This window comes from Oryctolagus cuniculus, chromosome 12 (genome assembly GCF_964237555.1).
Source record: "Oryctolagus cuniculus chromosome 12, mOryCun1.1, whole genome shotgun sequence".
Lineage (NCBI taxonomy): Eukaryota > Metazoa > Chordata > Mammalia > Lagomorpha > Leporidae > Oryctolagus > Oryctolagus cuniculus.
The window spans coordinates 14,699,702-14,716,438 of NC_091443.1; the positions used below are offsets into that span (position 1 = coordinate 14,699,702).

General features: G+C 50.0%; 1 protein-coding gene across 1 annotated transcript in view; it reads right to left on the bottom strand.

The window, feature by feature from the left end:
- ATP10A (ATPase phospholipid transporting 10A (putative)) overlaps positions 1–16,737 on the bottom strand; it is a 181,647-nt gene that overhangs the window by 23,789 nt on the left and 141,121 nt on the right. Inside the window, 6 exon segments of the mRNA XM_051822233.2 lie at positions 1,266–1,392; positions 1,485–1,588; positions 6,932–7,517; positions 9,644–9,838; positions 11,853–12,070; positions 16,027–16,279. Coding sequence (XP_051678193.2) covers positions 1,266–1,392; positions 1,485–1,588; positions 6,932–7,517; positions 9,644–9,838; positions 11,853–12,070; positions 16,027–16,279 — 1,483 coding nt within the window.

The following is a 16,737-nucleotide window of genomic DNA, read 5'->3' on the forward strand; positions in this document are numbered from 1 at the left end:
GAAGCCTGCAACACCAGCATCCCATATGGGTGACAGTTTAAGTCCTGGCTGCTCCACTTCCAGTCCAGCTCCCTGCTAACGCACCTGGGAAAGCAGCAGCAGATGACCCAAGTGCTTGGGTTCCTACACCCATGTGGGAGACCAGGAAGAAGCTCCCAGCTTTTAGCCCTGGCCATCGTGGCCATTTGGGGAGTGAACCACAGGATGAAAGATCCCTCTCTCTCTTTAATTCTGCCTTTCAAATAAGTAAATTTTTAAAAATTAAATAGTGGGGGCAAAATAGAATATTAGATAAGCATACTTCAAAAAGTTCATGGTAAAATGAAATTAAAAGAGTATCTTGGTGCAAAATAGTTTTGAATTTCATACATAGTTCTTTTATAATGCAAGTCCTCTATAATTTTTTGATGCCTTGCATATGAAGTAAGTGCATATTCATTATATCTACTGTACAGTGTGCTAGTAAATAATATTAGTTATCATCAACTAACTTTAAATCAGATTAGAAATGTTTATATACAGATAAGGCTTCCCAACTCCTCTGCCTAAGGCCAAGTGGATGACAGCCTTTCTGTGTCAAATGAAGAAAGATGAACTCCCAGGCATTTTGTGCAGCACAAGCATTCTCTGACCAAGCCACCCCAGGGTGGAGGGGATGCATAGACAGCACCGTCCTAACTAACTCCTCATGACAACACACAGGGCACACACCCAGAGGCTCAGCTAATTTAATAACTATTGCAATGAATATGGAATTCATTCAATATTTAAAATGTTAAATGAAATATTAAAATAAATATAAAAGCATTAAGTGCCATATTTTATTATATGAATCAGCATTTATAAATGTAATATGAACAGAATAGGATGTATGAACACATTTTGCTGAAACGGAGTTAGCTTTCCTTTTCTTTTCATTCCAACTGCACCTGTGAAATATTCATGAGATTCAAAATGCAGCCATCCCTGCACGTCAGCCATTTCCCTTTGTTTCCCAGAGGGGAGAAATCTTTCCCACCACTAATTGCCACATGGCTTGCTCTTCATCTCCATATTTTGTGGAAAAGCTAAGTTTAAGGGAAGGCAAGTTGAGGAGTGCAGCAATGCGGGCCACGGGGAGAATGTTCCATCAAGGCCCGACCAGCCTGGGAGGGTCCCAGTTCAGTGGGTCCCATCCAGCCACCGACTACAGCCACATCACCTCCCTCACCAGGACCGTTTCTGCAAACTTAAGCTGTACGACAGGCAGGCCACAAGTGTCATACCTAGCAGGTGCAGATTTGTCTCCAGGCGCAAGGCAGACTGGAAGAGGAGTTCCTCACGGTTGTCCACAGAAGATTCTGCCTCTAAGTGGCTCTGCAACCAACAGGCATACTCTTCTTTGCTGAGAACCTGCACGAGACACGCTGTTGAGTGTGGGTCCAGCACTGCACCCTGCAGGTGCAGCAGGGCTGGAGGGCCCTTGTGGGGGTGGCGCCACTCACCCTCTTGGCAATGCACAAGGTGCGCAGGCCTTCCACTGCATACAGGTTGAGGTAATTCTGCGTTTTGCTTCGGATCTTCTTTTGATGCCTTCCTCTGGCGTCATCTAGGTTGGGGCACAAGCAGAAACCCGGGTGAGAAGGTACAACAGCGCAAAGCCCAGGGCCCCCAGCAGTTCCTGGATGAACCCTGTGTCCCTCTCATGGCTTGCAAATAGTGCAAGTGTTTTCATATAGAATTCAAAATAAAAACCAGCTGTGACGTCTAAGAAGAGCTTCATGAAAATGCCTGCATTGGCTGTCTCTAATCTCCTTTGTTGAAACGACAAGTGATGAAAACGTCAAAGAGTTCTGGCGTCTCTTTGTCCAGCCCACTAAACACAGGTGCTCCTTTGTCCCATCTATGAGAGTGATCTTTCATAGAAAATGCAGTTTGCTCCCCAGAACAGCCCTCACACGTAGTGTGGCCAGATAAAATAAAAGGTACTTATATACAGCATAAGACACATTTTTGCTAAAAAATGGTTTGTTGTTTATCTGAAATTCAAATGTAACCAGTCATTAATCGGTTTGCTAATCTGGCAACTGTACCCACCAGGCCTGAGGCCCCTGTCCTGGAGAAGGAACACTTTTTTTTTTTTTTTTTTTTTTTGACAGGCAGAGTGGACAGTGAGAGAGAGAGAAAGAGAGAAAGGTCTTCCTTTGCTGTTGGTTCACCCTCCAATGGACGCCGCGGCCGGCACGCTGTACAAGCACTTGGGCCATCCTCCACCGCACTCCCTGGCCACAGCAGAGAGCTGGCCTGGAAGAGGGGCAACCGGTTCAGAATCCGGCGCCCCGACCGGGACTAGAACCCGGGGTGCCGGCGCCGCAAGGCAGAGGATTAGCCTAGTGAGCCGCAGCGCTGGCCAGGAACCCTCTTTAATCTCCTGGACTGTGCATTCTCTATGCGTGTGACAGCTGGGTCTCGGGTGGGAAGCCTCACTATTTGACGTATAAAGCACAGATAGACATCCAGTGCCCTAACAGAAACACACAACATCTTTGGGATGAAAATGTCACGGGAAGACAATTAGAAACAAAATGTCTGCAAAACAATGCCCCTTAAGGGGATATCAATGAAAACAGAAGGGTTTGCTTTAGATATTCAAACGTCCTGAAAACAGGATGCTCAGCATCATCCTAATTCCGACTCTCACTGAGCCCTGCTCTCTGGCCGACGCTCCTAGAGGCTGCGGGTCACTTGTTCTCAGATTCTGATTGTTCTTTGAGCAAAGGTGCACAGAGGTGCCTATCTGAGTGGGCGGGGCTCTGAAATTAAAAGTCATAATAAAGACACTTTAGTTGTTCCAGGGAGAGGGGAGGGACTGCAGGGCCGGCTGGGAGGAGTAGGGGTGCAAGTCTGAGATCAGCCACATTCATCAGAAGTAACTGAGTAGACAGAGGTGGCAAGCCAGGCTGTTCAGGACTGTAGGTGCCAGGGACAAGGAAGCCATCACACAAGTACCCCCTTCTCAGGTGCTCGCTGGGCTGTGTCTGTGTGGGGCCATCTGCACAGGGTCTAGAAACAGAGAGCACCTAGCCCTGCCTGTGGCCATGAGCCATGAGTGGCTCATGGCTCCATTCCCTCCTCCAGACAAAGGGACACACCCCTGTGGCACTTCCAACAGGAAATTGGTTCTCACTGTCAGGCAACTTCTCCTTTATAGGTCCCTGCTGCACCACAGAACGCATAGCTACTGGGACAAACCCATGCTGGGATGGGTAGGACTGAATCTTTGTGAATGCAGGGCTCAGACCACAGTTGGGGGAGGGGTCAGGATGGCAGGAAGAACTCAGGCTCTGTAAAGACCATCACAGTGGAGCCAAGGGAGCCAAGGCCTTGGTGCACCTGGCTCACCTGTGCCTGCTGGGGCAGGGCTGTGGTTGCCAATTTTAGGCTAAAGGCATGATAATACTAACTGTATTTCAGGTGACATCCAGGCAATCTCAGCAACTCCCCCCTCCTTTCTGATATTAGCAACAAACAGGTCTTTTCTATGTTTTGTACCTATAATAGGAGGAATTTTTGTCTAGAGCTCAGTGCCTTGGGTAGTGAAGCCACACCCCATGCAGAGGTGACACCAGTGCTGCCCAGCACCTCTGCTGCTGGCTGAGTGTGGTGGCTGAGGGCCATGTGCAGAAGGGCCCTGAGGCCTCATCTGGGACCTGACAGGTAGGTGGCACACTGCCAGACAGCAGCAGCTTCTGCCATAGTCTGTAAATATGACTCATGTCCACCACCTCAGGACACAGCAGGGCTGACGCAAGATGCACCTGGAGTTCCCACTAGGACACTGCTGGTGACACTCAGAACCCACAGGCAAGACAGAGATGGGTCTTCATGATTTTGACATGTGTTTGCAAATTGCTCTAAGTGGCATTTGTATTTCTTCTATGCTTTACAAACGAAACTTTACCAATAAGGAGTCTGGTCTTGCTAGGATGGTAAACTAAAATAAGGTGAACCTGTGGCTCTTTCGTGTACCTATTAATTCACTCAAAGAACATTTTTACTCATTCCTTGAATAGTAGCAATCTGGGAGGCCCATGCCAAGCAGTGGGCTGCTGGCCCTGGGAGAAAGGCAGAGTGGGCTGAGGGTATATGCCTTAAAGACACAGAGAGGCAGCTCCAACAACCAGGAACATGTGACTTGAGAGTGGGAAGGAGTGAGATGGGAAAGAGACCTAGCTTATGTTGCCTGTTTACGTTAAACCAGGCAATATGCCAGGGCCTTAGATGGGGAGTCCTGTGGGGCTGACAATGAGATTTCCTCTGTACAGAGAGGGAATGGTGGCACAGAAAGAGTGAGTGACTTGTCCAGGGTCACTCCAGCCAGTAAGTGCAGAGCTGGGATTTGAACAGAAGGCTGTGATCACTGGGACAGCGTGGAGTCTGTGCTTTCTACTTGATATCACACCACTCCCTGTCAGGGCAGGTAAGACACAGCCATGTCTTCTAATACGACAGACTACTCCTTCCAACGCAGCTACGTCTACTGTCAGCTTAGCCAACTCGTACCTCTTACAATAAAAGTGCTGTAAACTCTTTGAAGAACAACACAGAAATTAAATCCCAGGACTGACATTTGTGTGCCTTCCTCAGCTTGTCACTTGCACACAGGTAGGGCATTCTGGCCAAATGCTCTGATTCTCGGACACAGTTAACCACTTGTAAGAAGTCCACTCTTATCCACACTCATCCGGGTTCCTCCAAGGTCAAAGCCCAACAGTTTGTGTGTAAGGTCAGGGTGACCAGGTGGGAAACTCCTGGCCAACCCCAGGGCCTTCCTAACAGCCTTTGCATCGGAAACCAGTGAGGTCTCTGAGTTTCCTGACCATCAACCTGACCAGTGTTTATGTGTTATTCTTCCCTACCCAAACCCCAATTTGCACACTGCCTGAGAATTCCCCGAGAAATTTCCCAGGGAAAGGTGGAGATCAGTGCTAGCTGCTAGTTTTTAAATTTCAAGGTCATGGTGTTGACAGTGTGAGAATTATAGTAATGTTTTTGCCTGGCCCTTCTGGGATGCAAGGGATGTGAGGCTCTGCTCCTTCTTATCTGCATTTCCTCCATGGCCCTGGCAATGGGAGATGCACAGGAGGATGTGGGCGCACAGCAAGGCCACGATGAGGCTGCAGGGCCAGGCGGAGGGTGCGCAAGGCTCCCAGCCTGGCTCTGAGGCTGATTCTGAGGCAGAGAAGGGGGAGGTGTCGACTGTCTAGAAATCAGCGTCAGGTGCCTTCCTGCCCTGTAGACGCTGCCCAAGAGAAGCCTCAGCACCCTTAGGAGCCATGGGGGGCTACATTGGCCCTGTTCACCCACATCAACCCTGCTTATGCCCTTTCCACTCTGGCATATAATGGGCAAAGCAGGAAGAGGGCAGTAAGCCATCACGATGCTCAGTTTATTCAAATGGAAGACATTCGCTTTTCTGGGATAATCGTTATTTTGGGGGGAGGGGAAGAATGTCAGAATGTCCTTCATTTATGAAATGATGGTACTAGTGAGAGTTAGTGACAGCTTTATTTGTGTTTTGCCTATAAATTTGAGATTTTATACTCATGAAAGAAATATACAGCCAGCAAAGCACAAGTGTGGCAACCGCTGTGGATTCCTGCTCCTGCTTTCTCCCTCTGGGACTGGATGGGCTCTCCTCCCGCCTCCTGGCATGTGAGAACTAGTGCATTGGGCCTTAGACATGACCCTTGTGTGTGTTAAAAATCTGAAACACAGAGATGCATTACTCTGTCTTTAATGCAAGGCTGTGGAAGAACACAGAGGTCATTTTTTTGCAGTAGAACAAAATCTCCTCTGATAATAGTCCTATGGTTGTGTGTGTGTGTGTGTGTGTGTGTGTATAAATAAGAATTAAATGTCAGAATGAAGAAGCTTCTTGGAATGCAAAATCAGCCCATGGATTGGACTCTGGGCCGACGCTGGGCGGAACTACCGCGGGCGATCACTGTAGGAGTGGAGGGCACAATCCTGCTCCCTAGGTGGCTGTCACCAGGAGAGGTCATTCAAACCGTTTTCAGAGACACATCTGCAAACATAGCTCAGCTGCTTCTGGAGATCAGAGCTCATGAGGGGGATGTGACTTTCCTTTCGGCAAAGGTCCTGCAGTGCACTGGGGTGAAGTGTTCCCTAGCGCTGTCCCAGAGCTCCGGAGGGGCTTCCCAGTTCATGGCATTTCACAGCCAGTGCCACCCGACTGCTTCTATGATACAGCAAATAGGAAGGCTGTGATCCCCGCCCAGCTGCCTGGGGCATCCTCGCCTCCACCTTGCTCCTGTTGCAAAGAGGTGAGACACACTCCTGGCACGGAGGGAGGGGAGACTAGGTTTGCTTTACAAGTTTGGCCCCTAACCCTTCCTTCCTTAAGTCCAACAATATTTCTAGCTGAAGTGATTTGCAAGCTCTCTTGCTAGCTGAAATTCCATCTTCCACACCAGGTTTTGAAACTCCTCTTTTTCAGCCGCAAAGTTATGTGGAACACTCTACTATGGAACACAGAGAGCAGCGTGGCCCAGAGCCGGGGCAAGGATGATGGACACAGGCCAGCGGCTCCTACTTCCTGGGCCTCCACTACGGCCCAGAGCAACTCCACAAATGGGCTGAAAACTGCACCCCAGGCAGGAAGGAACCTTCCAGAACTTTTAGCATAAAGTTCTCAACCTTCACCTTCCAGATTTAAAATCTGGCACAGCTCAAGCAATGCCTAACCCTGCTGTTCTGAGGGGTGAATTCTAGTCATCGGCAGCCCCTGAATGCATTCTAGTGCGAACCCTTCAAATGAGCAAAAGGATGAATGAAAATCACTCTCTCCCTGAGAAGGGACGGGGCAGGCAGAGTTCGCAAAAATTCTTCCCCAGAGCTGGGCTGTGGCCATGTGGAGGGGAGGGGGTACCTGAGGAGCAGGGCAGCAGGAGATCCATGACCACTGAATCGGCCCCCTTGGTGTAGACATTGATCTCGTCAGTGAGCGGGTGCCGGATCACCACCGACATCCTCTTGCGGATAGAGTCGAAGCCCAGTGTGTGCAGGAGCTCAAAGGTGAGCCTGCCCAGATGGGGCAGCTCCACAGACACCTGGTCGTGCAGCCGGTCCACAAGCGCGCAGTTGTAGGCCCTGGCCGCATACACCAGGGCCGCCTCGTCCGGGCTCTCCGCCTCGTACCGCAGCTCCCGCTCCTGCTCCACCTCCGACACCTGTTTCTGCTCCCGGGCTTGCTCTGGGGCCCAGCATTCCGACTGTGTGCCGAAGCCATTGCTGGCAATGGTTGGTTCGGACTGGTCCAGCTTCTCCTCCAGCCCGAGAAGTGTGCTGTCGTTGGGCAGGTTGGGCAGGAAGTTGGGGTTTGATTTGTGGTTGGACTTGTTGGTGGCCAGGCTCCCGATGCTGCTGCAGCCTGAGGTCAGGCGGCTGGGAGTGAATCTCCGCAGGAAGTCTTCTATCGTCTTCACGGGGGACTTGAGCTCAAACCTCACCCTCACCTGCAAGAGACGGAGTCAGAAGAAAGGTGAGGGAATCACCATGAGGCCCCACCCCACCTCCCACAGGACGCTCCAGGCGTGGTGAGATGATGGCCTACACTTCCCAGAGGCCATCGGCACACAACTTCTCATTTTCCTAATTTGGGGCATGCACTGAAAATTGCAACCAGAGTCAGTATGTTCTCCATTGAGACCCATCCTTTGACCTCTTCTCCTTCTCTCCCTCTGTCTCTGTCTCTCTCCCCGCCACCACCTCCCTCTCGCTAATATTTATTTATTTATTTGAAAGGCAGAGTTACAGAGAGGCAGAGACAGAGGCAGAGAGAAACAGAGGCCTTCCATCCACTGGTTCACTCCCCAAATGGTCACAATGGCCAGAGCTGGGCCGATCCGAAGCCAGGAGCCAGGAGCTTCTTCCAGGTCTCCCATACGGGTGCAGGGGTCCAAGGACTTGAGCCAGCTTCCACTGCTTTCCCAGGCATATTAGCAGGGAGCTGGGTCAGAAGTGGAGCAGTTGGAACTTGAATCAGCGTCTATATGGGATGCTGGCTCTGCAGGCGGCGCTTTACCTGCTATACCACAGCGCTGACCCTGATCTCTTCTATTTCTCTTAATTTGAAAGGTTATACAATACCATTCTTTAAAAAGTTTATTTTTATTTATTTATTTATTTATTTAGAGAGAGATTATACCTATTAGACTACTCCCCCAAAGCCCACAATGCCCACATCAGCATCTAAGCTGGGGCGGGGTCAGGCTGAAGCCAGAAGCCAGGAGCCAGGAACCCAATCTGGGCTCCCCATGTGGGTGGCAGGAACTCAGGAACTTGAGTCATCATCTGCTTCCTTCCAGGGTGTGCATCAGCAGGGAGCTAGACTGGAAACAGAGGTGGGACTCGATTCCGGGCATTCCAGTAGGGTATATGGATGCTCCAAGTGTGGACTTAACCCGCTGTTCCACGATGCCCTCCCCCATAACACTGTTCTTCTAGGAAAAGATCACAAGGGCCCACAGCTGATATATGCAGAGGAGAGTGCAGCTCATGGCACCCACAGGCTGTGACGCCGTCCCTTACCACAGTGTCTCATCGCTTTGCATAAAAGGCCCAGAGTAGTGAGTCTGCTGTTGCCTGGCACTAAACTAGGCATTTCCCTCCCCACATAAAAAGCTCCTTGTGGGGCTTGCATTTCACCTAGCTGCTAAGATGCTGCTTGGGATGCCCGCATCACATATTGGAGCGCCTGGGTTTGTGTTCCAGCTGCACTCCCGATCCAGCTTCTTGCTAATGCCCGCCCCAGGAGGAAGAAGGTGATTTCTCAGGCAGTTGGTTCCTTGCCACCCATGAAGGAGACTGATGTTGAGACTGGCTTAAGTCATTGCAGACATCTGGGGAGTAAACCAGAGGATTGAAGATTTCTCTCTGTTTGTTTCAAATAAAAAAATAAAAACTTACAAAGCTACTTAGCAAAAGATCAGCCTCTGCACTCCTTTGAATTATATCCATAAAAATCACATATACAAATCACATTTCTAAGCTCTACATAATCTTTCTTGCCAAATGAAACACATAGACAAATCCAGGATCCAAATACCTCAGCCACAAGGAAGAGACTGATTTGACTAAATAAAGCTGCACAGCTGATAAAGTCAGGATCAAGTCCAAGCATCTCAGACTAGAGCCTGGGCCCCAGCCCGCCTTGTCCTCCTCTGTGTGCATCTGAGACCTCGAGTCTCTGGCTTGGTCATCTTGGCAGCCTCCCTCTGCCCCTGCCTGAGCCATGCAGCGGAAGCAGCAGAGCAGGGACAGGATGGGGGCTGCTCTCAGAACTCCCCGGCCGGCTACAGGCCAGTGCTCAGGCCAGCTGCTCTGTACCCTTCCTGTCCCTGACTCAGAGGCTCCCCCTGTCCGCCCATTTGTCCTTTCACACTTGACCCTAATCTTGACCCCACCCACTGCAGAACCACTGTGCTGTGTGCTCCAGCTGAAGGAAGCGCCCTATTGCGTCCCCCTTTAATTTGGGTTCCTTGTAAGACAGGAAAGTATGGGCCCTCAGGAAGACTGACAATGGAGGGTCGTGGAGGGGCCTCGAGGTGTTGCGTGCCCTCTGGGCTACTGCACAACTTGCCTTTTGCCGTGGCTGATCCGGGGCTGTGACGACTACTGTGTTGCACACGGTGAGCGCGATGAAGAAGTCGAACACATCGGACAGCTCCGGGGAGAGGTGAGCGAGCGGGTGCTCCTGGTGCCTCGAGATAGCCAGGCACCTGTCACACTCGCTCACCTTCTCAAACAGCTTCGGGTCGGGCGTAATGTCTTTCTCCTGTAGAGGAAGCAGGTAAGCAGTGAGTGTGACTGGTAACCTGCTAGGCATCCTGGGCGAGGCTGTTTAAAGCACCCTGATTTTATTCAAGCAGTAAACAAACCTCATCCCATGTGTACAGGTACTTCACAAGCCTCACGGAAAAGTGGGGCTAAGAGAAAGGCTGATTCTGAAATTGATGTATAGTTTTTTCACAATGCACATTTCCATAAGCTTTTTGAAACACCCTTGTACACTCAAGGGTAATTTTTAAAAATATGTGTGTAATTTGTAAAAAATATCACTCAGGGACTGGCACTGTGTTGTAGTGGGTTAAGCTGCTGCCTGTGATGCTGGTATCCCATGTGGGCACAAATTTGAGTCCTAAATACTCTGCTTCTGATCCAGCTCCCTGTTAATGTGCCTGGAAGAAGCTCCTGCTTCCTGGTTCAGCCTGGCCCAGCCCTGGCCATTGTGGCCATTTTGTGGGGTGAACCAGTGGATGGAAGATCTCTGTCTCACTTTCTCTCCTTGTAACTCTGCCTTTCAAACAAACAAAATAAATCTTAAATTTCTTTAAAAAATCATTACACGTGGAAAGAAATGCATATATTCTTACATGTCTTTCTAAAATAATAGAATTTATTATTACAAAGCAGCAAATATTATTCTAGAAAATCCCAACAACTCTGTGTTCTGTCACTCCACAAAATAAGATTTTCTTTGAGAAACATGCTTCTGTGTTTGTTTCTAGTCTTTTTTTCTCTACATCTAAATTTTACATAATAAGCTATTTTATACATAATTTGTGGCTTCCATTTCCCCCAAATATTATAACTTTTCTATTCTTTGAAGAATTATTTAAAAGCACACATTTATAAACTTTGAATTTATTTTATTTGAAAGTCATAGTCAAAGTGATGGAGAGACAGGTAGACAGATCTACCATCCACTGGCTCACTCCCCAAATGTTCTCAATAGGGGTGAGGCCAAGCCGAAGCCAGCAGCCAGGAGCTCAGTCTGGGCTTCCCTCTTGGACAGCAGGGACCCAAACATTTGAGACATCACCTGCTGGCTCCCAGATAAGGAACGTGGGCATTGCAAGCAGTGTCTTAACTACTATGCCAAATGCCAGTTCTGAAAACACATTTTGTTAACCTCCAACTGTATTTGATCACCCCTTTATCACTGGATATTTAAATTTCACTGTTCTGCGATGTAGATAATACATGGATACACTTGTGTGTATGGTGATCTTTGAGTCACTAATTGCAAGGTCAGAAACTTTGAGTGCTTCAAGTGCTCTTGACACACTGGGTGTATACTGTCAGGGAAAGCTGTTCATACAGCCTTCCTGTGTGCCTGCCTCACCCCCCAGGTGCCTGTGTAAACTCACTGATCTCCCGTCATTCTAGACCACTCCTATGTCAATGGCAGCTTCTAAATGGGTTTTTAGAAGGACATAAAAGAACAAGGCCACTGCACAGTGAGCAAAATGGTTTCTCCTCCTCTGCTCTTAAACCATGTCTGAAGTGAAAGGACCTTTCAGAGCTTGTCCTTCGCCTCGGGAATGTTCCCTGCTTTATGACAGCAGCGCATGGATTTCGGACAGCTGACGAGGCAAGGAGAGAAGTAGTTTTATTGGATTTGGGCTCATTGAATTAATCTCTTTTTGGAGCGCTGGCTTGGCTTTTTCACAGTTGTCATCTTGTTCTGATGTTTTATTCATTTCATTTGGCAAGGTGGGCTTCCTCTCAGTCTCCTTTCTTGGGTGGTCACCTGGCAACACCCAGCCACAGAGCCTGTGGCAAGGGAACCATGTTGGTGCCTTGGAAAAGATACAACAGTGGAGAGAAGGTGTTGGCCAGAAACACCTCCCCTGCCTGAGGACAGCCAAACCACCCGGCATCAGCGGCCATGTATGATCAAACAGACACTTGGCAAGTGGGGGGAACAGCAGCAGCGAGGAAGGTGGCCATAGCCAGCACGAGCCCTGGCCTCTGGGAGGTCCGGGCGCTGGGGCCTGCACACTCACCATGGGGCTGCTGAAGGCCGTGTGCTTGGACAGGATGCTGGCCCTCCTGGCCTCAGCCCGGCTGCCCGTGCGCCGGTGGGACCTGGTGCTCTGGCTCCTGCTCATTATCCGGATGCTTTGGTGGCTTCCGATGCTTCCACGCTGCGACACTGTGTTCCCTCTGGGTACCACTTCCTCCTCCTCTGAGTCTGCTTCCTGGTATCTGGCCAGGCGCTGGGCTGTGGGGCAAAGGACACAGGTTAAGGGAACCGATTCAGGGTGTTCTAGGTCCCATGAGGCTTCTGGCAGCACTCACCACCTGGTCCCTAATGGCACGGCCACATTTAACGCATTTCCGGTGACTGAGGGATGGAGTACATTTTTGTTTATCTGCACCCTCAGTTAACTGGAGGAGACTGATATTCCCAACCCCATTTCACAGATGAGAAGACCAAGTTTCTTCTCAGAGAACTTGCAAAGGTAACACAACACAGGGGCAGGTGCAATGAGGGTGGCACCAGGCCTAAAGGACACTAAACTCTGGGTCCTGTTTATTATGGGATGGTGGCCACTCTATCCCCTCTCACACAGTCATGGGTGGACACAGTGGGATTAGGGACAGCTCCTCTGTTCAGGTTGAGCCTGGGTGTATGTGGGGTTGGGGTCAACAGGTGGTGGGGAGGAAGACATATACTGTACAGGCGTGGCCCATGTGATGCCACTTAAGATCTGCCCATCAGGCTGGGTCACGGGGCTGCCTGCCTCACTAGGGCCTTCTGGGCATACGAGGCATCGGTACCAATCAGAAATGCATGGGACATCAGCCAGGATGACATTGCTCCTTCATGCTGGGCCCCCGCTCAGATCACATGAACAATAGGTAGCATCTGCACTGGCCCCTGTGAAGATGAAGCAGGCGGGCTCACTTTCCTCCTGAGACCTCCTCTGCAGGGACACACACTCCAGGGGTTGCACCACCCAGTGAGCCAGCGAGGCTCCTCCTGACTGCGATGCTGCCCCTGAGCCTTTGGGGATGCAGCTGGAGCAGCTGCACAGCCACGAGGGCACGGGGTGAGTGACCGGAAGAGGCACCTGCGCTGCCATTTCTTGCTAAGCGATGGCACTGAACACCTTTTCCTGGACATCTTGTTTCATCATGGATATGCAACAAGGAGACTACGCATGAGGCTTACCCATCAAAGCATGCATTGAATCAGAACTTCAAGCACAAGTGCTGTGCTGGGCAGAAGCACAAGGCACCCTAACTCCAAACCATCTGAGAGGTCCCCCAAGAAGGGGATGCAGTGGCCCTGGTCAGCAGTGTGAGCCAGGCCTTTATATTAAGCATGTCCTAATACTTCTTCCTCTAGAGATGAGAAAAAAAAACAACAGGAGAAGGAGGGGAAGCTACTTGCCCACCGTCACATGGCCCAGTACTTGTGAATGCCAGGATCCCAACTCAGGAGTTATCTAACCCAGTTATCTGACTCCTCTCCAACATCCCACCAGCTCTGGGGTGACAGAGATCCCAGACTGGTGACAGCAGGATGGCAGGTAGACAAGAGCCTGGACTGTGATTGTGTCCCCTTTCTAAGCTTGTGAATGAGGAGTCTGGCTCCAGTCTCCAGAAGGGTTGACCTGCCCATCCCACTCTCCTCCAACAGTGGTCACCACAGGCTCGAGTTCAAGGCAGCCAATTCAGAGCCTCCTCCTTCCTGGAAGCCATGGGGCCAGGCCTGGGGCTGCAGCTGTTATTTTGGTCTGAAGTACTTTCCAACCAGAAGTATCCTCAGAGATGCCTTTGGGAAAAGGAGGCACAGAGAGGTGAAGCCTAGCCTTGGGCATGCATGGTCAGCCACCTACAGGTCTCGGGTCCAGAGAGGGTACATCCACGGTCCCCTTGCATGTCCTGGCGGGCTCCATGCTCAGAGTCAAACCCACTGGAATTCATTTACTGTGTGATCTTGAGAGGTCAGATTATGGGATTAGTTGAATGAAGATGCTCTGTGCCCTGGATGCCTATCAGTTGCTGATCTGGTCACCTCTTTAAAGCATGCTGAGTAGCACGGTTGCTTCTTTCTCCACCAAAATGCTCTCTGGAGTCTTCTAGAGGCCACAGAATACCGGTCACAATCTTTCTGGAATCTTAGCTGGGATTCTGCCCCATGTCATGGACTCAGGTCCCAATATTATTATTTTTTTTAAAAGCTCATTATTTGGGGGCAGCATTGTGGCACTATAGATTAGGGTGCTGCCTGTGACAATGGCATCCCATATGAGTGCTGGTTCGAGTCCTGGCTGCTCTACTTCCAATCCAGCTCCCTGCTAATGTGTCTGGGAAGATGGCCCAAGTCCATGGGCCCCTGTACTCATGTGGAAGACCTGGATGGAACTCCGGGCTCCTGGCTTTGGCCTATATCAGTCCCAGTTGCAGTAGCCATGTAAGGAGTAAACCAATGGATGGAATCTCTCTCTCTCTCTCTCTCTCTCTCCCCCTCTCTCTCACTCTGCCTTTCAAATAAATAAATAAATCTTTAATAATAAATGCATTATTAACATATATATTTGAAAGGCAGAATTAGAGAGAGAGAGAGAGATAGGTCCCCCACATGTTGGCCCAGTCCCCAAATGGCCTCAATAGCTGGGGTTGGGCCAGGCTGAAGCCAGGAGCCAGGAGCTTCATCAGGGTCTTCCAGGAGCTCAAGCACCTGGACCATCCTCCACTGCCTTTCCAGGCTCATCAGAAGAGCTGCATTGGAAGTGGAACAGCTGGGAGGTGAACCAGTGCCCACACGGGATGCTGGGCACCGCAGGCTGCGGGCTTAACCCACCATGCCACAGCTCCAGTCCCTTACTTACCTTTTGATGGTGAGACATTTGAAACTTGCTCTCAGCTATTATGAAATACCCAACACATCACTGTTGACTGTAGTCACTGTGCTTGCTATGCAACAGATCTCAGAACCTAGCCTCGTGTCTGCCTCAGACGACGTCTCAACTTGAAAAGGCTGCTGCTTACGGTCTTCCTGAGTGTCTGATCGCTTTAAGACTCTGCTGAGTTCTGCTTCCAAGAAGAACATTGGAAACCAACTATCTCTCACCAAGGCCAGCAGTCAGGGATGAGGAAGAGGAGGAGAGAAAGAAAGGGGACACAGGAAGAAGGGGGTGGGGCAGTCAGGGATGGGGCAGAGGTGAGTGGCTGCAAGACCACTGCTGACAGTTGATTTTGGATGGCAAATTAAATGTCACACTACACCTTCTGCTTAATCTGACTGCTCTAATTTCATGTGGAGGAAGATAGTGGATGTTATGGTAATTCTTGGTTTTACAAAACTCACAATAATCTCTGGTTTTCCACAGACCCTTCCCTCCAATTCCTCTAAGGAGCAGCTCCCTATTAACACCCATTTGTCGACCACTCCTGCCCCACTTTATATTTGCTGATGCTGTGCCATGGCTTCTTTCGTGGTCTTTGCTGCTGTCACAGAAGCTCTGGTTGTAGGGCAGGGTGACCCTCATCCCCCATACCCAAGCTGGAGGTGCTATGGCCCCGGAAGCACTTCTGTGCCACGGGACCCTTACCAGGGCGGCCTCTCCTGGCTGGGTCCGGGCTGGCTGGTTCAGCCACACCCATGGCTCATGCAGCTGGCAGCTCCCCTGAGTCAGGAAGGAGGCAGCAAAGGTTAAGGAAAGGAGAGGTGGGAGGAGGGGCCCGACATGATCAGAGGGGAGGCCGTTCATTTATTTCTGGATCCCCCACATGCACTGCGTTCCAGGAGGAAAAAATGCAGCATGAATGACCCAATTCCCATCTGAGAATTTTCAGCTGCTAACAAGAAGATAGATGGGTGACAACAGAAACATCTTTGTCTCGTGGTACGGCAGGAGGGGAGCGGCTGGAGGCCTCATTCTTGCAGACGCTCTGCTCGCTAGGCGGCTGCACTTGCCTGGCAGACAGCAAGAGCTGCAACAGATGCCAGCAGCTCCAGACACTGCAGCGAGCAGGCAGTGTCAGCCTGTGCTAAAAATAGTGCCAGGCTTCCAGCTCCCTGACAGCCAGTCTTAGGCTCCCTTGAACATCAGCAATTCCTGAAGCGTGTGTGTGTGTGTGTGTGTGTGTGTGTGTGCATGCAGCTATGGATACAGCAGCTTTCTGGTCCAGCCAAGATCAAAAACCCCCAACCCTGAGACTCACCATTTGCATCATGGGAATACTCTATGCCCGACACAGTGCATCTTCGGAAAACCATCTTGTTCTCCGTTAAAGTGCCAGTTTTATCTGAGAAGATATACTGTATTTGCCCCAAGTCTTCTGTGATATTCAGAGCTCGGCATTGCAGTTGCGAGTCTGTCTCTTCGTCGTACAACTCTATGTCCTGGTTGATGAAGTATACTTGGCACACTTTAACAATTTCAATGGAAACGTACAAGGAAATTGGGATCAAAACCTGGAAGATACAAGGTGCACAAAATGAAGGCTGTGGGAACCGGGTTGCTGCAGAATTAGTCCAATCTATTTAAATGACGTATGACTACAACCACAAGAAAGTAGGGGCTATACTGTACCTTTAAGAGCTTAAATAGGTTGGTTTAGAGTCAGTATTGGAAAAGGATTAGAACATTTGCAAAGGGTTAAAACTAGGACAGCCTATGGTGCAACTGAAGAGCGGAAATCCACTATGGTGTCTGGAAGTATGGTAACCATGGCTTGGACAGAAGCAAGCGTTTTCATATTGCTAAGTTGTGCTTGAGAGTAGCTATGAAAGGAAAGAGAGAAAAGAGAAAAAAAAAACATGGCACAGTCAGAGTCCTCATAAGCAAAGTCACCTCACAGCACTGTGGCACTCAACCCTCAGGCTTTCCCTGGGCCCAAGCGACAGAAGCTGCCTGTCTCCCATGGACACAA